Below are 21,635 nucleotides of genomic sequence, written 5' to 3'. Positions count from 1 at the left end.
ACGCAACCACAGCCTCAACGAAATGGAATCGGGTTCACTGTTTTCTATCCGAATCGACCACCACCATAGCCGCAGGGCGACGGATCCCAACCACAATATCACACGCGCCTTTATCCCGAATCCACCACCGGGTAACCATGGGAGAAAATACCACCTCTCCCAAGACAACCACACGAAACATTCCTAACATTTCCACACACACAAAAGAAAAGAAAAAACACAAAGAGAAGAAACACATGCACCCAAATCCGTGGCAACAATGTGTTGTACCCACAGCTCCACTCCTTTTTCCTCCGCAAAAAAACAGAAAAATAAATTGTTGAGAAACGAAATGAGAGGGAAGCTACGACTTGTGCGCGTTGGCTGGCCCTCCTTTTGACCAGGCGACCGCAGCGACGCAAAAAACAACTCGAAAGCGGAGGCGAGAAAGAAAGCATTTTTTTCTGTTAAACAATGGGGGCAATGCGCACACGAGAGCGAAAGCCACATAGCTAGAGAGAGAAAGGCGATGGCGAGGGCGAGAGAGGGAGAGAGACCATCACAGCTTCTTCGTCTCGTCTCCTACCTCCCTTATCTCTTTCATCAATCCCACCACCACCCCCCTCCTTTTCTCCTCCACCTCCATTATTCCCCCTCCCCCACCTCGCACCTCTCCCTCTCTACATATACCCCTCGCCCCCCGTTCCACACTACCCACCTCACCCACTCCCCCCTTCTCCCCCCTCCTCTTGTCACAATCAATCAAGAACGTACTGGAAGGAAGAAAGAGGAGGAAGAACCGAGCAAGAACCGTCTCTCCTCTCCCCGGCGCTCTTAACGAGAACGCAGAGTCTCTTTTGAACCCTTGTTAGCAGCGGACAGGCCTTCCTCCGTCATGTGCTCCGGCCCGCGCAAGCCGTCGACCCCGCCGCCGCCGGCGGCGGCGCCCAAGGATCCGGCGGCCGTGGCCTCGCTGCTCCTGGAGCTGGCGGCGGCGGACGACGTGGTTGAGTTCAGGCGGGTCGTGGAGGAGGAGAAGGCGTGCCTTGATGCCGCGGGATCGTGGTATGGGCCCTCGGCTGTCGGCCAGGGACGGCTGGCCGCGGAGAGCCGGACGCCGGCCATGGTCGCCGCGCTCTACGGGAGCACGGCCGTGCTGGCGCACGCGCTGTCCGTCGCGCCGGGCGAGGCCTGCCGCGCGTCCGGCACGGACGGCGCCACCGCGCTGCATATGGCTGCCGCCGGTGGCGCGGCCAACGCCGTCGCGGCCACGCACCTGCTGCTCGCCGCGGGGGCCTCCACGGAGGCGCTCTCGGTGTCCGGGCTCCGCGCCGGGGACCTGCTCCCGCGCGCCGCCGGCGTGGCCGAGAAGCCCCTCCGCCTGCTGCTCAAGTCCCCCGCCGTGTCGCCCTCCTCGTCGCCCAAGAAGTCCGCCTCGCCGCCTGCGGCGATGGCCGCCGCGCAGGAGCCCAGGAAGGAGTACCCGCCGGACCTCACGCTGCCGGACCTCAAGAGCGGGCTCTTCAGCACCGACGAGTTCCGCATGTACAGCTTCAAGGTGAAGCCCTGCTCCCGCGCCTACTCCCACGACTGGACCGAGTGCCCCTTCGTGCACCCCGGCGAGAACGCGCGCCGCCGCGACCCGCGCCGCTACTCCTACAGCTGCGTGCCCTGCCCGGAGTTCCGCAAGGGCGGGTCCTGCCGCAAGGGCGACGGCTGCGAGTACGCGCACGGCGTCTTCGAGTGCTGGCTCCACCCGGCGCAGTACCGGACGCGCCTCTGCAAGGACGAGGTCGGCTGCGCGCGCCGCATCTGCTTCTTCGCCCACAGGCGCGACGAGCTCCGCTCCGTCAACCCCTCCGCCGTCTCCGTGGGCATGATGCAGCCCGTGTCCCCGCGCTCCTCGCCCCCCAACGGGATGGACATGGGGATGCTCAACCCCGCGGGGTGGCCGTCGTCGCCGGTCAGCCGGCTCAAGACGGCGCGGGAGCTCGACTTCGACCTGGAGATGCTCGCGCTGGACCAGTACCAGCAGAAGCTGTTCGACAAGGTGTCCAGCAGCGCGCACTCGCCGAGGGCGAGCTGGGGCGCGCCCAACGGCGGCCTCGGCTCGCCGCACGCCGCCGGGTCGCCCGCCAGAAACATGCCGGACTACACCGACCTGCTGGGCTCCATGGACCCGGCCATGCTCTCCCAGCTCCACGCGCTGTCGCTGAAGCAGGCGGGCGACATGTCGCCGTACAGCTCCATGCCGGACACGCCGCTGCACATGCCGACCTCGCCGATGGTGGGCGCGAACAACTCGTTCGGCCTCGACCACTCCATGGCCAAGGCCATCATGACCTCCCGCGCCTCCGCGTTCGCCAAGCGTAGCCAGAGCTTCATCGACCGCGGCGCGCGCGCCCCGGCCGCGCGCTCCCTCATGTCGCCGGCCACCACGATCGGCGAGCCTTCCATGCTCACCGACTGGGGCTCCCCCAACGGCGGCAACCTCGACTGGGGCTCACCCGGCGGCAAGCTGGACTGGGGCGTGCAGGGAGACGAGCTGCACAAGTTCCGCAAGTCGGCGTCCTTCGGGTTCCGCGGGCAGTCCGCCATGCCGGCGGCCTCCGCAGCCACGCCGGCCGAACCCGACGTGTCATGGGTGAACTCTCTTGTCAAGGATGGCCACACAGGCGACCATTTTCCGCAGTGGCTGGAGCAGGAGCAGATGGTGGCCTGATCCCACCCCGTCGACGACCAACCGATCGATCACTGGCTCATAGCATCTAGCTGACCAAAGTTCTTTCCTTCAAAAATTTTTCACCCCTTTTTATTTGCTTAATTTGATTCATATGAGACGGTTCTTTAGTACATATATGCTGTTCACAAAAATAACATTGCTGCTCATCAGCAATCAGCATGGATGCCCAAAGGGAGCCTTAGGTTGATGAAGAAAGAACAGCCAATATTTACTCTCTTCCCCCCCCCCCACCTTCCCTTCGGTTTATTATAAATAGCTGTATACAAGAATTCCATCAAGAGTTTATTTACTTGATATTTATACATACTTTGAGACCAGCAAGATTTGCTTTGTGTGCTTCATTGTCTCTTGATTGATCAAACTTGTGCAATATTGTACTCTTCTCATGCAAAAGTACATCAATGGAATCATGGAAGTGTTCACCAGCATATAGTATATGTTCTTGGTTCCTCCTCCATGATCACATCACCCTTTATTTGATTCCATTCCATGTCCATTCCATTCCCCAAAAGAGTGGATCATAAATAAAAACCACTGGCACAATTTGATATGGCTTCTCCCTCCTGAAGTGGCTGGTGGGTCATAGGATGTGAACTGCAGGGCAATCACAGGTTAGCTTAGTGGAGATGGAGGCGTCATGCACCGATTATTAGTAGTGCTCTCAATACAATATATCATCAGAAAGGCAAGTGCCATGCACCCAAAGCAAGCGCATAGTAGAGTAGGTAATTATTATTGTTCTGGCTGTGGGTTAGGCACAGAGGACAGGAATTAGGCCCAAAAATCTGGGCATAAGCGTCACCAGGATAAGCTTTGGTTATCTGCTCATTATCCTAATGCTGCCAATGTTGAATTTTTCCTTTGACAAGAGCATTTTTCTTCTAGAACATTGGACCTGGGGCATCCATTTTCCTTGCTTGTTTTTTGTTCTCCTGTTTGTTAGAATATATAGATGATGAAACAAGTGTTGATGTCCATGCTGTCTCTTGTTTATTTTTGTATGCGGGTGCAGCTGTTGGGTTCACAATTATTTGCAGCTGTATTTGAGTATTCAAGTCCTGGCCATGCTCAAGCATTGTTCTTGCAGTTGGGGCAGGTTTTGGACTATCCTAACTCTACAAATGCGCATCCAGATGTCTGGGGCTATTAACAACGTAATCTCCAGCAGCATCTCTCTGGTGTTACTGCTTATATTTATTTCTCCATCCTGTAGCATTTTTCTATCAGTGTGCTTATGCTTATTTTGGCATTGCAGTTGTCCTATAATATTCCTGTTAATAAAGATCATTTTAGATAATTTTTTGTATGGATATCTGCTTATTCCCTATCCAAATTAGAGCATCCACAATCCGATTTGCCAAACTTGGCCCCCTATATGTCTGCGGACAGTACCCATTCACCTCTTGTTTCTCCGCGTCTACAACCCCCTTACATCTGACCCCCCAACTGTCTGCGGACAGTACCCAAGCACCTCTTGTTTCTCCGTGTCTGCAACCGTCCTCCTTACATCTGACCCCCCAAATGCAAGCAACCCCATGCAACGTGATCAAAACAGTCGTAAATAACTTCAACATAGCATAGATCGGACATAGCATAGCAAGTTCACAAATGTACATACCTCGCTTGCTCATGGATGACTATGATAGATAAACCTAGATGATAAATGCCACATCGTGTGGCACGAAGCACTCCGGCTCTAACATTTTTTAGAACTAAAGTTGCTACCCGAAAAGAAAAAACATACTAAAAAATAAACTGAAACTTGCCATCAGAAAAGGAAGTTGTCATGCTTGACATCTAAAGTTGACGTCCTCGCATCACTAGACTTGCCATAAAAAATGTTTGGAGTTGCCGCGTGTTCGTGCCACACGTGTGACAGTTATCACGCTCCTAGATAAAAGATAGATGATGAGGCGCCGAACTTCAACACTTCATTGCTGGCCCCTTCCCCTTGGGTTCTCCGGAGCGGCGGTAGTACTCCTCGTTGTAGGTGTTTATGGCCGAAAAGGCATTGTTCTCGTTGGTTGTGGTGCCACCGTCGGCAAAGGAGGATGAGGACGAGGAGGGGAGGTTGGCCAGGCATCGGCGGCCTGAGCCTGCTCCTTGGCGATGTAGTGAGCTTTCGGCTGGTTGAATGTCTTCTGCCGCGCGAGCCGCTCGGACTCCTCGATGCTTAGCCGCAATGCCTTGGCATTTTGCGGCGACGACGAACGTGCTGGCAGGCGTCCATCTCCGCCGATGTCAAGGATCGGCGAATGAGACACGAAGGAGGTGGTTGTCCGAGTCGGCGAGCAGCCGGACTAGCTAGATCTTGTGCCGCTCTCTGCCTTGCGTGGAGGGCGGCCTGCACCTCCTACACGGGGAACCGTAGCCGCGGGCTTTGGCAGTGCGGGTACAAGCACCCAAAGTCGTCTGGGAGGAGCATGGCTAGAGGTGTCGGTGCCACCGCTCGCCTTGTCATCTCACCAGGCCAGGGAGACCGCGAATCTCCCCGGGCCATGGTGGCACGGGGAGGGGAGTGGAATGGAGCGGAGTGTGGAAGGGGAGCAGAGCGGTCGAGAGTTTAGGCTAGGGTTTTGTCCATGTGGGGATGGGATGGGGTTTATGTGGGGTCAGGGTGAGTCGGCATGGGCTGGTCCGACGCGGAACCTGTGTTCGGGCGTGTGCGGATCTACTCATATCCGCTTGCTCTTACTCATCGGTTAGGCCAGGTTTGAGGGGTCAATTGTCCGGGCAGCGTCCAGGTTGTTCGCCCAATCAAATTTTGGGAGGGGGGGGGGGGGGGGTAGAGTAGGGGGTCCGAAAGTAGATGTTCTTACAAAATGAATACGCTTTGAGGTTTGGAACATATGAAATGAAAGGTTAGAGGGCAATCACCGAATGACAAAAAATATGGTCAGTAGCTTCATTTATCTCACTGAATAATAGACTTGCTACAGTTTTTTCACAGCGATTTGTATTAGGAGTTTATTATATATCTTTCTGTACTTGCTTCTACTCTACTCGACTTCTGTATTATGTTTTCTTACTTCGTATCTACTCCATTTTACACGAATGCGTCCTAAGCTAATTTATTTCTTTCACCCATCTGAGGCCGCAATTTACATTGTAACCAGATGGGCAACACGCTGTTTACCTACTAATCAATGATTGAGCCAAGCTACATAATTTAAGCATCCACGTAGCCTGTAAGATTTCTTCAGATCATGCTTGCTTAAGGCCTTAGCAAGGATGCAGTCAAACCATTGTCTGCGAGACTAATCCAGTTGCTTGAGCAACATGCCCAAACGATATAAAACAACCGATGAGTAAACTAAAAACATGTTTGCGTCACAAGGAGGTTTGATTACGGCTGTCCGGTGGCTGCAATTCGGTCTCCTTTTCCTTTTCCATGTGAGACATTCAAACCTCCCTCTGAAAGCAACCCTAACCCTAGTTTTAATCGGTTCGACGAACGGCGACAAATCCCGCTCCAGACAGGTTTCAGATCGTCACATCCAAACCAGCCCCGGGAGTGGTTATCCCATAAAAAACCCTGATTAAGAAATGGTGGAGCACCTTTCATCCCTACTTCAGGGTTAGATAGAAAACTGAACCTCTCCTGCTCACCGGCCTGATCGCAGGGGCATCGCCATTGTCGCCGACGTAGACGTGGCGATGACCTTTCTTATGGGAATGGCCACATCATTGACCTCATCTCCGCGGAAACTTTCCGGCAGATCGTTTTCTGGGTTTTGGTTCTTGTGCGTGCCGGGGAGGAAAATTCAGAGCGTCCCACCTCCCCTGAAAGTTCCCCCAGCATCTTCTTATCGGGATGCTGCTCGTTGAACCTTGATCTGTTCCCATCCACGGAGTCTCCGATAAATCTCGCGGGATCAGGAAATGGTTAAGTTATGTTACCTGATCAGGACTCGGTTTAGTCTTTAGTGCAGTGAGTAGTAAGCAACATGGGACAAAGTTCGCACAAGGAGAGATTATGTCAGCTAACTCATAATAATATATTGTTAGGTTATTCAGGGGCTGCTGGTACATACATAGAGCTGAAATAGGGAGGAAAAACATGTACAGTTTCATAGTCACATGGCTGTGTGGAGAGGAGCAGCGTTCAGGTTCTTCAGACCTTCAGGCATCAAGAATTTCTGAACATATATGTATCTCCACTGTAATGCTTGGACATTCACTTCATGTTGTTGGCATCGTCATCATCAGCAGCAGCTTCTGTAATGAGAGTTTTCGCATCCGGAGCGGCCGACAGCTTCATCTTGTTCAGTGTTCTGAAGATTTTGGCAACATGTTGGGTGCTTCTTGCAGATGGAAGAGCAGAAAGGGTAACCATGTACAGTTATTCAGACCACAATTAGCTGCATCAGCTCAGCTGTTTGCTCCCATATGAGCTGATCAAGGATCGCTGACCCCATCTCCGCTGCAATGTCGCCACCACCCCTAGCTTGCCAGTTGATGCCACATATATCTCGCTCAACCATCCTGCAGATGATTCGCCAAATGCCGGTCGCATCCGGGGCGATGGCCTCTGCCTTGTTGTTCACCACTCTCCTGTCCCTCCTCTCCTTGTCTGAACATTTCGAGACACGGCAGGAGGGGTTCGCTGCTGCAGGAGGCGGGTCGCCACCGAAATTGTCGGAGTTGGCTTGCAGTAGCTTCCTCCTTGATCTCTGCAGCTGCCTCGCCGCCGGCCGGGTTTCGCCTCCATCTGGTACATGCAGAGACAATGTTGCCTCATCAGTATACATGAACAAACAAACTGATCAACATGTAGTAAGCAGTACACGGCAGTGTTGGGTGAACTGGTTGGTGCATAAAACTCAATAGTAGTGTTTTCAGACACAAATTGATCGATGACCACTCGATTATTGGTGTTTTTCTTTCTTTCCACGGTGTGTCGAAATGATTTTGATGACCAAGTCAAAGTGGTTACTAGCTACAGTATGTGAATCTAGAGGCCTTAGTGATGTGTTGCAATCAGAGAGCTGGTTCCAGATCTTGTGCAGTTAGCAGATGGACAGGGACAGAATGATTAAGGTCCAAGAAGACGAGGTCATAGAAGCTTAGACTAAATCTGGTTAAGACACTGGAATAGATTACTTGCATAACCAAACTTCAGACATGGACCACGAAATTTGTCCCTGTTGCAACTGTTTGTGCACCAAAATGAAGAAGGAATACTTTTCATGGATAGTTCCTTTGTTCAACTTCAGGGTTAATTTTTCGGCTATCTTCTACTAGTAGTACATAAATTATCAGAAACTGCGACTTTTAATTGGTGCCTTATCAGTTAATGAGTGAGGGAAATGGCTTGTCACTGTTAAACTATGGCCTTTTTCTAGTTACCGTGCTAATAATCCAGATGGGCCAGATGGTAATTGAAAATTCAACTCTCTTTTCCTTTTTGCTGAAGGTTGTGTGCATCTAACTGTCCCCCAGTGATGTGTTACAATCTGCACCAGAGCTAGTGCAGTTTACAGAGTCGACAGGGACAAGTGATTAGGGCACAAGAAATAAGTGATCAGTAAATAGGTGAGGAAATGGCCTGTCACTGTTAAACTATGGCCTTTTTCTAGTTACTGTGCTGATAATTCAGACAGTTAACTGTAATTGCAAATTCAACTCTCATTCCTTTTGCTTAAGGTTTCTGTGCATCTAACTCTCCCCAGTGATGCGTTACAATCTGCACCAGAGCTAGTGCAGTTTACAGAGTTGACAGGGACAAGTGATCAGGGCACAAGAAAATAAGTGATCAGTAAATAAGTGAGGAAACGGCCTGTCACTGTTAAACTATGGCCTTTTGCTAGTTGCTGTGCTAATAATTCAGATGGGCACATGATACTTGCAAATTCAACTCTCCTTATCCTTTTCTGAAGGTTTATGTGCATCTAACTGTCCCACAGTGATGTGTTGCAATCTGCACCAGAGCTTGTGGAGTTTGCAGAGGTGACAGGGACAAGTGATTAGGGCACAAGAAGACCAAGTTACAGAAGCTCAGAACACCAGCCAAGACTTTTGAACACCAAGTACTGTACACTTGCTGACTCAGAGAACCAAGCATTATACACAAGGGCCACAAACTTGTCCCTGTTGAAACTGTTGATGCCCAAAATTTGAAAGAAATGCTTTTCCAGGAAATCAATTTATAGTTTGTATATAAGCTCTGAGAATTAATCACTTGGTGTTGGTCCCTTGGTTGCAAACAGGCGGGGAAATGAGCTTCTCATGATGTTAGCAGTCCAATCACCTGAACTTTCACGGTGCAACGGAGCAGTATTTGATTCCAGCTGATTTCATGGTGCACTGGAGTAGTAGTATTTGATTCCAGCTGTTTATTTTTACTGAAGTTAGTTCTCTTTTTCTGAAGGTGAATTCCACTCCATTTTTAACTGATCTACAGTATGTTTTTCCCCTCTGAAGGTGATTCTGAATGCCACCCTGATTTTAACTGATCTCTGTCTTTTTAATCTCTGAAGGTGATTTTTTTTTCCGAAGGTGAATGCCGCTATAATTTTAACTTGTACTGATCTCGCTCAGGTTGTGCCGTGAAGTAAGCAACTGAAGAAGCATTAATGGGCCGGAGGTGACGACGACAAACCTGAGCTAGGCGAGCACGGCTCCAATTCTTCCACTGAGGATGACGAAGTGGTGGTGGTCGTCGACGACTCCTCCTGCCCGTCTCGCGCCTCCAGCACCGACACCGGGCTCGAGTTCTCCAGGCCGCATTCCTCCGCCGCCGCGACCGGCCTCCTGCTCCGGCCAGGCTCCGACTCCGCCTCCTCGTCGCCGCACCGTCGCCGCGGGAGCCTTCTTCGCCCCCGCCTCTGTTTCTTGGCTCCGTCTCCGTCGCCGTCGACCGTCCTCTTGCCGCGCCTGTTCACGGCCGTTTCATCGTCGTCGTCGCTTCTGGGCCACCCCGCCGCGTCGCGGTCGTCGCTGCCGTCGTCGTCCGGGCTGAAGCTGAGGAGCAGGAACTCGTCGTTCTCCCGCCGCAGGTACGTGGGCCTGTCCCGGAACGACGCGGACGTGGTCCTGACCACCCTGCGCCGCGGCGCGTCGCCGCCGAAGCAGCACGGCGTGGGCGAGGACCAGCCCTCGGCCGAGCTCGCCGAGCGGCTCCGGCGCAGCGTCTGCTGCGGGTCGCGCGCCGGCGTCGGCATCGCGTCGAGGCCCATCAGCCTGGCCACAATGCAGGGGCTCCTCGCCGCCGCCGCCCCCTCCTCCTCCTCCTCCTCCTTCCGTAGAGCGGCGGCGTCGGCGTGGACGGTGTTGGCGTTGCCCCCGCCCGCGGCATTGCCGGCGGCGTGCGCGCAGAGGAGGCGGCGCAGGAGGTCGAGCGCGAAGGAGGACTGCGCGAGCTTGGCCATGCGAGCGAGGCACTCCTCACAGTCACAGCTCGAAGCTGCTCGGCATGGAGCCGGGGGAGCGAGGGAGGGAGGGGGAGAGGGGGAGAGGGGGATGTCGGCTCCTGTTTCGAATTGCGGGTGGAGGGAAGGGTTAATGGAAGCTCCCTCCCATGGGCTCAGCGGCATAAATGCTCGGCATTCATCACTCCACTGTTTTACCCCTGCATTTTTACCACTTTTGTGTAACGGGAAAGGTTGCAGTTGCAGGTGTGAAGAAATCGCTACCGCTCCACAGTTTCACCGCCATACTCCACTAGGCCGTGGTAGCTCCCAGCTGCCGCTGTCTCATACGGAGTAGTACTAAGGTGTCTGCCATGAGTGAGCTACTAGGCCGTATTGTTTCCTGAATGAATTTTCGAAACGAAAGCCAGGCTGAGCATATGCGCTCCCTTCTTTGGTTGCACGCTCAGTGCAACCTTTCGTCGAAGAAGAATGTGGAGCAGTTGGAACCTTTGCTCCACTTTGTTTCGAAAATGTGTGTGTGTCGGCAGTCGGCATGATCGCATAGGCCGGGCATGGATTTTGGGGCTTGTGATGTGAGGGACGGAAGCTCCCCGACTGGGTAATTCGGGCGGTAAACCTACAAATTTTGAAATCTGAAAACGCTACTTAGCTGAAAGAGGACATAACCGAATTAATTAATAAGCGAGGTTAATTAGGAGGTTTGAGGAGGCAAAAAAGAGCGTACGTACTACGTCCGGACAAGGGAAAGTTGGGGGTAGTGTGTGAAACGGGTTAACGGGGAGCGGCACGAAGCAAGCCGAGGACAGACACGCTGCCGGCGGGCTCGGCGTTTGAAACGGGGAGTACGTATAACGTACAACTAGGCGACAGGGAACGGCAATCGCCTTTGCCTCTGTCGTGCGGGACGGAGGCCGGTTACGGGGTTGACACATGGGCGCGGCCCGGGCCCTGGCGGGCCAGCGCCGGGGCCTCGGGGCCCGGGACCGGCCGGCGTCTTCCGCCCCTTCCGCGCAGCTTCCTGCCGTGCCGCGGCGTGCGAGCGAGACGGGTGGGATTGGATTGGATTGGATTGATGGGGTCAAGTCGCCCAAGGCTGCGGGCGCTGGGCAGTGGCAGTGCGTAGTATAGGTCTGAACAGCGAGCCTGGTTCTACCGCTGACACTGCCAGTGGCTGCTGCTGCCTGGTCTGGTCCGGTCCGGTCATCTCGCTGGGCTCCCCGTCGTCGGTTCTACCGAGGTCTATATTAATTACTGCGATCATCGCCTCCGCGTATACAGTGGATTTGGTTTTGATCTTTGGCTTCTCTACCTGTGAAACACTCTCAGTTTGATTTAGGGTTGCATGGGGCAAAGCCTCCACATATCTCGTATATATATATAAGACCAACAATACAGAGTTAGATTACAATACGGCAGGTATAAACCGTTTCCAACCCATCCCCTCAATCTGAACTACTACTACATACAAGGTTCAGATTGGACCGGAAACGTTCTAACATCTGTCGTGTGGCCGGTTTAGTAAATACATCAGCCAGTTGGTCATTAGACGAGATAAACCTGACATCTAACACACCAGAAGCAACGCGCTCACGCACAAAGTGAAAATCTATCTCTATGTGCTTGGTTCTTGCATGAAAGACTGGATTTGCTGTTAGGTACGTAGCCCCAAGATTATCACACCATAGAATGGCGGTACGCTGCTTGAAGACCCCAAGCTCCTTGAGTAAGGTCTCCACCCAGATTGCTTCAACTGCTCCATTAGCTAAAGCTTGTATGATACTTCAAGCCCCAAAAAATACTGGAGAGGACCAAGATCCTTGATGGGAAAACTGTTGGAGAGAGATCTCATCAAACGCTCAACTGCAGCTGGAGTGGAGCCAGCAATAACAATATCATCAACATACACAAGCATGTATATCTGGACGCCATGCGCAACAAAGATGAAGAGAGATGTATCCGCCTTGGATGGAACAAAACCAAGCTGAAGAAGTCGAGCACTGAGACGAGCATACCAAGCACGTGGCGACTGTTTGAGACCATAAAGAGCCCGTTGCAACTTGCACACGTGCGAAGGAAACCGAGTATCTTCAAAACCTGATGGTTGCTGCATATACACAGTCTCGGAAAGAAAGCCATGAAGAAATGCATTACTGACATCAACTTGCCTCAAACTCCATCCTCGTGAAACAGCAAACGAAAGAACCAGACGAATAGTAGTCGGTTTGACAACGGGACTGAAGGTATCACCATAGTCAAGACCTTGCTGTTGAGTAAAACCACGAGCAACGAGGCGAGCCTTGTGCTTATCAACAGACCCATCAGCGTGTTGCTTCGTCTTGAACACCCATTTACTGCCGACAATGTTAACGCCAGGTGGTCGAGAAACCAAAACCCATGTGCCATTTCGACGAAGCGCTGCAAACTCAGCAGCCATAGCATCACGCCACGCCGGCTCACGGAGGGCATCACGATGTGACACCGGTGTCGCAAAGAAAGCACGACGAAGAGGATTATACCGCACCGTCCCATCAGTAAATTCCTTCTCACGACGAGTAGCATCACGGGTACGAGTCACCATTGGGTGAGTGGGCTCGACGGCCGGAGACATAGGCGAGGATGGCGACGGTGCCGAACTTGGCGACGATGGCACAAGAGCCGGTGAAGATGGCTCATGGGCCTGCTCATGGGCCGACGAGGCACACGGGGAGCCAGGCGACACTCCAGGCGCTGGCGAGGCCGAGGCGCGGGCGGGCGAGGCCAAGTCACGGGCGAGCGAGGCCGACTCGTGGGCGGGCGAGGCCAAGGTGCTGGCAGGCGAGGCCGAATCGCGGGCAAAGCCAGCCGCATGTGCGAGCGGGGCCCCTGCCTGGGAAGCCTGGCCGCCATGCACGTCGTTCTGCATGGCCACGGGTACGTCGAGCGTGGCCGGTCGCGGAGCCTGCACAGAAGAAACGCTGGCTAGGTCAGATGGATTAGTAGCCAAGTAGGTTAAGTCATAATTACGCACATGAGCACTCGTAGCCGGTTCTGTGGATGGAAAAGAAATAGCCTCGTCAAGTGTAGACACATCAACAGTGACACCGGGAGTAGCAAACGGAAAGACATATTCGTCAAAGATAACGTCACGCGAGATGTATATACGACCCGTAGATCGATCAAGACACTTGTACCCCTTATGCATAGGACTATATCCCAGAAAAACACACATCTTGGACCGAAACTCGAGTTTGTGGGAGTTATACTTCCGCAAACTAGGCCAACAAGCACACCCGAAGGTACGAAGAAAAGTATAGTTGGGTGGAATTTTCAGACGACGATGAATAGGAGTATCTTGACCAAGTACGGGGGTGGGCATGCGGTTAATGAGGTAACACGCAGTCAGAAAAGCTTCATCCCAATAACGTAAAGGGAGAGACGAGTGAGCCAACAAGGCAAGACCAGTTTCAACCAAGTGTCGGTGTTTGCGCTCGGCAATGCCATTCTGTTGGGAGGTGTGAGGGCAAGAGACTCGGTGAGAGATGCCCGTACGAAGAAAATAACGGTGCAACTTATGGTATTCACCCCCCCGGTCAGATTGGACAGCTTTAAGCTTAGCATCCAAAAGGCGCTCAACATGTGCTTGAAAAGCATAGAACACCTGTTCAACATCAGACTTATGTTTTAGTAGATAGATCCAGCAAAAACGGGAGTAGTCGTCAATGAAACTCACATAATACTTGTACCCCCCACAGGAAGCACGAGCAGGGCCCCAAACATCAGTATGAACTAATTCAAGAGGTATAGTAGACACACGAGCAGAAGCAGTATAAGAGAGTTGACGACTTTTACCACATTGACAAGCATCACAAACTAAAGCAGAAGTATCTAAGGTTGAACACTCGAGATCATTATTCCTAACAATGGAACTGGCGACATTTTTGGATGGATGACCGAGACGCTGATGCCACTGAGATGAGGAGACACGGACGCTGGACGACGCTTGACGCTCGGACAGATGCGAGGCTCGTCCGAGTGGAAGAGGGTAGAGCCCTCCTTTGCTTCTACCTCGAAGAAGAATTCTCCTGGTGGCTTTGTCCTTAACAAGGAAAAAATATTTATGAAAGTCAATGAAGATACGATTATTCGACACAAGACGATAGACTGATAGAAGATGTTGGCTAATATTTGGAACATGTAAAATATTGTTCAGGCGTAGAGAAGAACCGGCTAAGGTCGAGTGACCAATATGCGAAATAGACAAACCTGAGCCGTTGGCCACCTGAACCTGATCATGGCCGCCGTAGCGTTCGCGAAACTGAAGACGCTCCAGGTCACTAGTTAGGTGATCCGTGGTGCCGGAGTCCAGAACCCAGTGCGTGGAGTTGTTGGAAGAGGTCGATGCATTATATTGCCGAGCGGCCATTGCCGCTGGAGTAGTCTGAATCGAAGCGCTTCTTACAGGTGTCGGCTTCGTGACCCCAATTCTTGCAAATCTGACACCTCGGGCGCCAGCGACGATTGCCGTTGCGACCGTTGCCTCCTCCTCCACCACCGTTGTTACGACGGTTGTCTTGACCGCCGTGCTGGTAGCCCTGCCCCTGTTGCTGCGGGTAGCCTCCAGCGGGGCGGATGTCGGTGGCACGACCAGTGTCGGGTGCTCGAGGACGGTTGACGGGGGCGGGAGCACCGGACCGTGCCACGGCGTTGGCCGACGAGGTCCACTCCTCATCGTCGGCCTGCTGCGACAGCTGCAGCGCCTCATAGTTGAGAACCATGGAGTAGAAGTCAGTCAGCGTGACCGGAGTGACCACGACGCTGAGCGAAGCCGCGATCGGGTTGAAGGCCTTGCCCAATCCGGTAAGCATGTAGTCGATGATCTCGTCATCAGCGAGGGGGGATCCAGCGGAGGCCATGGCGTCGGCAAGAGCCTTCACCTTGTGCATGTACTCGTTGGCAGTCATGTCGTTCTTCTTCAGCGACTGAATCTGTCGCCGGATGTGCCGAACCCCGGCACGGTTTTGCGCGCTGAACATGGCGTGGATGGAGGTCCACGCGGCAGCAGCGGACTTGCAGCTGATCAGTTGAGACGCAATGTCCTCCGTCATGGAGGAGAGGAGCATCCCGAGGACCTTCTGGTCCTGCGTCCACCACGTTGCATACGCAGGGTTTGCCACAGTGGTGGCGGTATCACCTGCCCCCTGGGAGATGGTTGTGGGCGGAGCAGCGATGGAGCCGTCGAGGTAGCCATGGAGAGAGGCACCGGAGAGATGCGTCACGGTGAGGGTGCGCCATAACGGGAAGTTGCCGCGATCCAGACGTACGCCAAGGGAAGGCGCGATGGACGGGACTGGCGCCGTTGCGGCCGGAGGCGTCACAACCGGACCGATAATGGCCAGTTGCATCGCGGCGGAAGAGGATCCAGAAGCCATCGAGACCGAGCAGTGACGCGGGACTGAGCGGCGACGCGCGATCGGCCGAACGTGCGATGATGCGTACGAGCGAGAGGCGACGCCCGATAGATTTTAGCAAGCGGCGGCACGAACGAGCGAGCGGCAGCTTTGGCGGCACGAACGAGCGAACGGCGGCTTTGACACGAGCGACAGCGTGATTGGAAAAAGAGGCTCTGTTACCAAGTTTGATTTAGGGTTGCGTGGGGCAAAACCTCCACATATCTCGTATATATATAAGACCAACAATACAGAGTTAGATTACAATACGGTAGGTATATAAACCGTTTCCAACACTCTCATTGCAGAAATTGAAAACTTTGTATGGAATCATATGCTCTCTCTCTCACTCTCTCTCAATGTGCGATCATGCGGTCCAAGCCCACGGTACATGTCGACCGAGAGGCGCACAAGCAGCCTCGACCCGATAACGTGGACTGCCAAGTCGCTCTAGGTTAAGGGCCTCGGGCTGATAACGTGTTTACAAAAGAGAGCAGATGATTGAACGGTTATTTCATTAATTCATTGAAGGTTAGGGCATTTATGTCCTTATTTATTATAAGGCGGTTAGAGCATCTACCGTTGGGACCTGACAAATCCGATCCTTCAAATGTCCGCGGACCGGTCACATCTTAAATTTACTACTCGGCATATGAGTCTCTCGTATTTCAACCTTAAATCCATACAATCATACAAAAGAAATCCTAAGTACTACATACTACGTACCAACTTAACTAATCTTCGTCTCCCCTCCTAAAAAAACTAATCTTAGTCGTTGGAGATGTCCACGTCGTCGGTGCCGAGCGTGTAGGAGGGCTACCGCTCGTCCTCCTCCTCGACCTCATCCATGTAGGCGAGCATCACCTCCTGTGCGGTGTGCTCCGCCTCCATCTCCTGCCGCCGACGACGTCTAGCCTTCGCATCTAACTTCGAGCGGAGGGAATCGAGAATGGCCTGCTGTTCCGCCTGCAGACCCGCGTCCTCCACCACCTCCTCCTCCTCCGAATCCACTGCAACCGGAGGTAACCCTATGACGATCTTGGCTTCGCGCCTTGCCCGGATCTGCTCAAGGAGCTGCGGCCGGCGCTCCGGCGTTAGAAATTGGTAGCTCCTCACCCGCCGACATGGGGACGTGGCTACTAGTGGTGGCGGACGGGAGTGGAAAGTGGCGGCGGGGACAGACGGGAGGAGGAAAATATGGAGGGGTAGGGTTTCAGTGCCGACCGTTGGCTTAAATAGCCGGGCTAGGCAGTACGCAGCCCGCCGGAGCGGCACCACGCGGCGAAATCGGCCCGACAAAGGAGACGAGCTTCAGACTGCCGGGTTGCGAACTGTTTTCGTATGGGACCCCAACGCCAGTCTGACGTGGCGGACGCGCCCGGGCGTCCCCATATTTGGGCTGGATATGAGGGGTGCCGGTCTGCCCGGGCGTTCGAGGCTCTTTGGGGCGCCCGTCAGGGTCAAATTTCGTGATCGGTCAGTGACCGGACAGCCCGCCCAAACGTTTGAGGCGGGTTTGAGACGCCCAGCTGTAGATGATCTTACAAAGAAGGAATTGCCAAAACATGCCCACCAACATAGCATGGATTAACATTTAATTAATCTAAATAATTCGTAACCTTATGGCTGACGACTACGGTGGTCTATGAAAAATCTTGGGAAGTGTTCCATCTCTTTGTATCTAGTGGTTGAGTTTGTCGGCTTGACGCAAATTATGGATGCCGACTTGACACAGAGTGATGGTTGTGAAAACAGCGGCGGTTGCATTCGGGATCGTGAAAAAATGGCGGCGACAACATTTAAGTGACTTAGACGGTGGTGTTATTCGAGCCCCCCATCGTGAGCTCTAAGGTGAAAGCCTAGATTTAGCACGAGCCGGTTATGTCTAGCAGTGGTGAAGTATTTTTAGACAGTTATCTTGTTGAAGGCCTTGGATTGATTCTTGATGGTGAAAATCTAGATTCTCACTTTGTTGGTTGGGTCCGGTGAAAACAACGCTTAAGTATTACTCCGTTGTTGAAGGCGTTGTTGTTGAAAAACCTTATTATCCGTAATTTGTCGATTATGGTTCTGATCACTTTGGATTTTCTTTTTCACTTGCCTACGCATAGCTGGTTTTAAATGACTTTACTATTTGTTGTCGTGTTTTTTTCTATGTTGATGTCAGTTATGTACATTCTAAGTTTTAACTATGCAGAGACCAGATGTATCTTTTGGATTTGTATCAACCTAATGCTTATTTTTTAGCCAATAAAATTCACCTTTTGTTCAAAAATACCCAGTGCACGAGGAATATGCTATTTGGCGCTTAAGGCGCAAGCTCGACTTTAAGGCCTTTGTTCCTTTTTCCATTAATTCATTTATGATCGAATGAAAAAAGCTCTAGCGCCCCACATGATTTTTCTTATGTTAGATGAGAAACCCATAATGTATAGCGATTCTAATAAGCTTTAAGGCGGGCCTTAGTCAAAAAAATTGTCGAGTAGCACCGAATTTTGTCCAACCAACCATTTTCTTTTGTACTCTTTTCATAAAGAAATATAAGATCATTTAGATCACCATTTTAGTGATTTAAACCTCTTAAATTTCTTTACAAAGGGGTGTTTTCCTATTTTTTCCTAAGGCTAACAAGAGCGACTTAATGGATTGTTTAGACCTTAGAGGTAACCTCTAAGGTAACCTCTAAGGTTAGAGGAGATGCTACCTTTCTTTTTGTTAAAGGCAGATGGTATAATGTAGAGAGAGAGAGAGCGCTTAGGGGTAGTAAAAAAGCATACATTGTGGTTGTTTTAAGACCTTGTACAATGGGAAGTGCTTAGAGAGGTGTTTAGAAAAATAAACCGAGTTTTCCTGAAGCACCGGTGCCTATTTCTACAGGAGAGACACTTAGTTAAGCGTCTATCCTATACAAATAAGCACCGATGCTTAAGAAAGCCTGATTTATTTTTCTAAGCACCTCTCATTGTATAAGGCTTAAGGTGTTGGGCGTGTCTATACATTGCTTACTGGAGCGCTCGCCTCCTGTTGATCTTATACGGACAACCCACTGGGCTTGTCTTTCGCGTGTAGTTTTTTCTTTTTCTTTTCTGTTTCCTTAACTTATTTATATTCTTATCATATACTCATGAAAGGTATATATCCGCAAGAACAAATTACTATATTTTAGTTTAATAAATGATTATCACAAATTTAAAATTGATTGTGGCATGTAAGAATTTATTTGCATGTTCCAGAAACAAAACTCCATACAGTTCAAATAAATGATCATGATATTTTTTTATAAAAATCATATATATCAAAACTATGTTAATGTAATTTAAAAAATCATGAAAATGATATAAGAAATTCCTCATAATTTGTAAAAAAAGTTCATACTATTACAAGAAAATCTTCATAACATTTAGTAAATATGTTCATAATAGTTTCAAAAAAATCATCACATATTTTTAAAAAAAATAGATGCCAGTCAAAAAAATGTTCCTGACTTACGGGTTAAACATATGCTCATGATATTTTTTAAAAAATCAGCATGTGTTAATAATGTTCACCTTGTATTTTAAACATGTTTAACAAGCATTCGGAAAATATTTAACATATATTTGTAAAGTATTCAATGTGTATCTGGAAAATATTGCACGGTTGTTAGAAAAATATTCAGCATGTGTTTTCGAAATTGGGAAAAATAAAAAAGATAACCGAGAGGAAATAAGAAAATGAAAAAACAAACAAGAAAATATACCAAAAGACAATGAATAAACCAATAAATAGAAAAAATATAAAAATTTAAGACCGGACGGAACATTTTGAAACAGGACGGAAGGTTCCCAAAACCGATGCTAACTATATATATATAACGTTCACAAAACATATTTTTTTGGGCCTGCCCAGACAGAGGCGCATGTAGTAAACGAGCCATTTGTGCATTTCGGGAGCTCTTAATCGGCGAAATCATTAATTATGGAGTACTCGTTGCAAAGAACACTTCACTTTCCCAGATCGCGACAAGTGGCGCATATGCAGCGCGCCACTTGTCGCAACCTGGGAGTTTTCCCTTTTTTCGCAGATCCGTTTATTCAAAACGTTTTATCTCTTAAAACATGCGTCCAAATCTCGAACCGTTTTCACCATTGGATTCCTTGCGTCGAGATCTTCAAAACTAGATCCCATGTTGATAGATTTTGATAAACTTTTTTCACGAAAAAAACCGGAAGAAAAAACCGAACCGGGAGCACGGTTTTTTTCCTTTTCCGAAAAATGCACGCCCGTGCCTCTTGCGAAATCACAATCGTGCCTCTCGTGAAAGCAAAACTATGACTCTCGCGGAAGGAAAAAAAACAAAAAACACGTTTTTTTCGTTTCCAAGAGGCACGGCCGTGACTCTCGCGAAAGTAAAACCGTGACTCTCGCGAAAAAAAACAGAAAACGCGTATTCTTTTCCCTTTCCTAGAGGCACGGTCATGACTTTTGCGAAAGCACAACCGTGCCTCACGCGGAAGCAAAAGCGTAACTCTCACGAAAGACAAAAAACAGAAAACGCGTTTTGTTTTTTCCTTTCCTAGAGGCACGGTCGTGACTTTCGCGAAAGCATAACCGTGCCTCTCGCGGAAGCAAAACCGTGACTCTCATGAAAGAAAAAAAAACAGAAAACGCGTTTTGTTTTTCCCTTTTCCGAGAGGCACGGCCGTGACTCTTGCAAAAGCACAAACGTGCCTCTCACGGAAGCAAAACCGTGACTCGTGAAAGAAAAAAAAACAGAAAACATGTTTTTTTCGTTTCCAAAAGGCACGCCCGTGACTCTTGCTAAAGCACAACCGTGCCTCTCGCGGAAGAAAAACCGTGACTTTCATGAAAGAAAAATAAAAAAACGCGTTGTTTTCATGCAAAAAGATTTTTTTTTCAAATTTTTTCTGATCGAAAAGCTAAGAAAGACCGGGGGAAAACCAAAACGTCGAAAAAACCCAAAAAAACCGCTTTAAAAAGCCGAAAACGCGTGCGAAAAAAAAAAAAAATCCGAAGGAAACATCCAGAGCGCGACACGTGGCGAATGGCTGAGAGCGCGCCAAGTGGCGCTGATCGTTGCGAGGCTCCCGAAGGAGCGCTCGTTAACTAGTTGCTCCCCCTAATCGGCGTTCTAAGCGCCGGTTGGGGCTACTGGTGCCTGTTAGCGATGTGCAGTGGGCCGCCCAGTAATCTGCTAGAAAAGAAAACATGATGAAAAAAAAGAAAATCAATAATAATCGAAATTTGAAATCACTGGGATTCAAACTTGGGACTACAACGCTCAATGCCTTACACATTAACCACTCAACCAAATTAGTCTTGTTGTCTACTATCGAAAAACAGTTAATATTTCATTTAGTAAAATGTTAATGAATACCCAATATAAATTATCGGAAAAAGCAAACATAAATTTGGAAAAAAAATCATTGATTTTGAAAAAAGTTCCTCAATTTTTGATAAATATATATATTTTAAAATACCATCAATTTTTAAAAATGTTCATCAATTTTGAAAAAAGTTCACAAAGTTTGAAAAGATCAGCAATTTTGAAAAAATTTCATCAGTTTTGAATTTTTTTCATCAAAACTCTAAAAGTTCATCGATTTTGAAAAAAAAAACATCGAATTGGGAACAAAGTTGATTGATTTTGAAGAAATAATCATCAAATTTTAAAAAAGGTTCATTGATTCTGAAAAAAATTCATTGAATTTGAGAAAGTTCAAGAATCTTAAAAAAAATCAAAAAGGAAAATAATTAAAAACTGAAAAAAGTAAAAAGAAATAATCAAACTAAATCGGATGCAGAAAACCAGGAGCATGCCGCGAACTGAAAAATAATAAAGGGGAGAAAAAGAAGAGAGAAGTCATCAGCGTGAATGTCCGAGTGGTTCACGCTATTTATACTTGAGGAGGAGATCGCGACGCCTTTTTTTTTGCAGTTTAGCAAAAAAATGAAAAAAAAAGTCAAGATGGGCCGTCGCAACGAGACGGCGTGGGTACACCCGTTTGAAAAATTAAGTAAAACGGACGCGTGAAGCGCCAAATAGGTAATGCCGTGCATCTCATATTAAGCATAAGAGGTCATGCACCGCCCACCCACCCACTACCATGTCAT

At 49.9% G+C, this 21,635-nt stretch overlaps 2 protein-coding genes across 2 annotated transcripts; one reads left to right on the top strand and one right to left on the bottom strand.

The window, feature by feature from the left end:
- The first annotated feature begins 674 nt into the window (after window positions 1-674).
- On the top strand, window positions 675-3,063 carry LOC147990031 (zinc finger CCCH domain-containing protein 33-like). Its single transcript, XM_087546986.1, has one exon. It carries the CDS (start codon window positions 875-877, stop codon window positions 2,699-2,701), a length of 1,827 nt encoding a protein of 608 aa, XP_087403112.1. The 5' UTR covers window positions 675-874; the 3' UTR covers window positions 2,702-3,063.
- Window positions 3,064-6,696: 3,633 nt separating this feature from the next.
- LOC147990030 (uncharacterized) lies at window positions 6,697-10,620 on the bottom strand. The gene is made up of 2 exons (XM_087546995.1): window positions 9,324-10,620; window positions 6,697-7,433 (listed from the first exon to the last, which is right to left on the bottom strand). The coding sequence occupies exons 1-2, from the start codon at window positions 10,255-10,257 to the stop codon at window positions 7,069-7,071; spliced, it is 1,299 nt and encodes a 432-aa protein (XP_087403121.1). The 5' UTR covers window positions 10,258-10,620; the 3' UTR covers window positions 6,697-7,068.
- Window positions 10,621-21,635: the final 11,015 nt, after the last annotated feature.

The sequence above is a fragment of the Triticum urartu genome, chromosome 1A (assembly GCF_056163025.1).
Source record: "Triticum urartu cultivar PI428250 chromosome 1A, HENAU_Tu73, whole genome shotgun sequence".
NCBI classification, from domain to species: Eukaryota; Viridiplantae; Streptophyta; class Magnoliopsida; order Poales; family Poaceae; genus Triticum; species Triticum urartu.
Note: the sequence above shows the minus strand (reverse complement) of the source record. Positions and strands in the feature narration are given on the sequence as shown.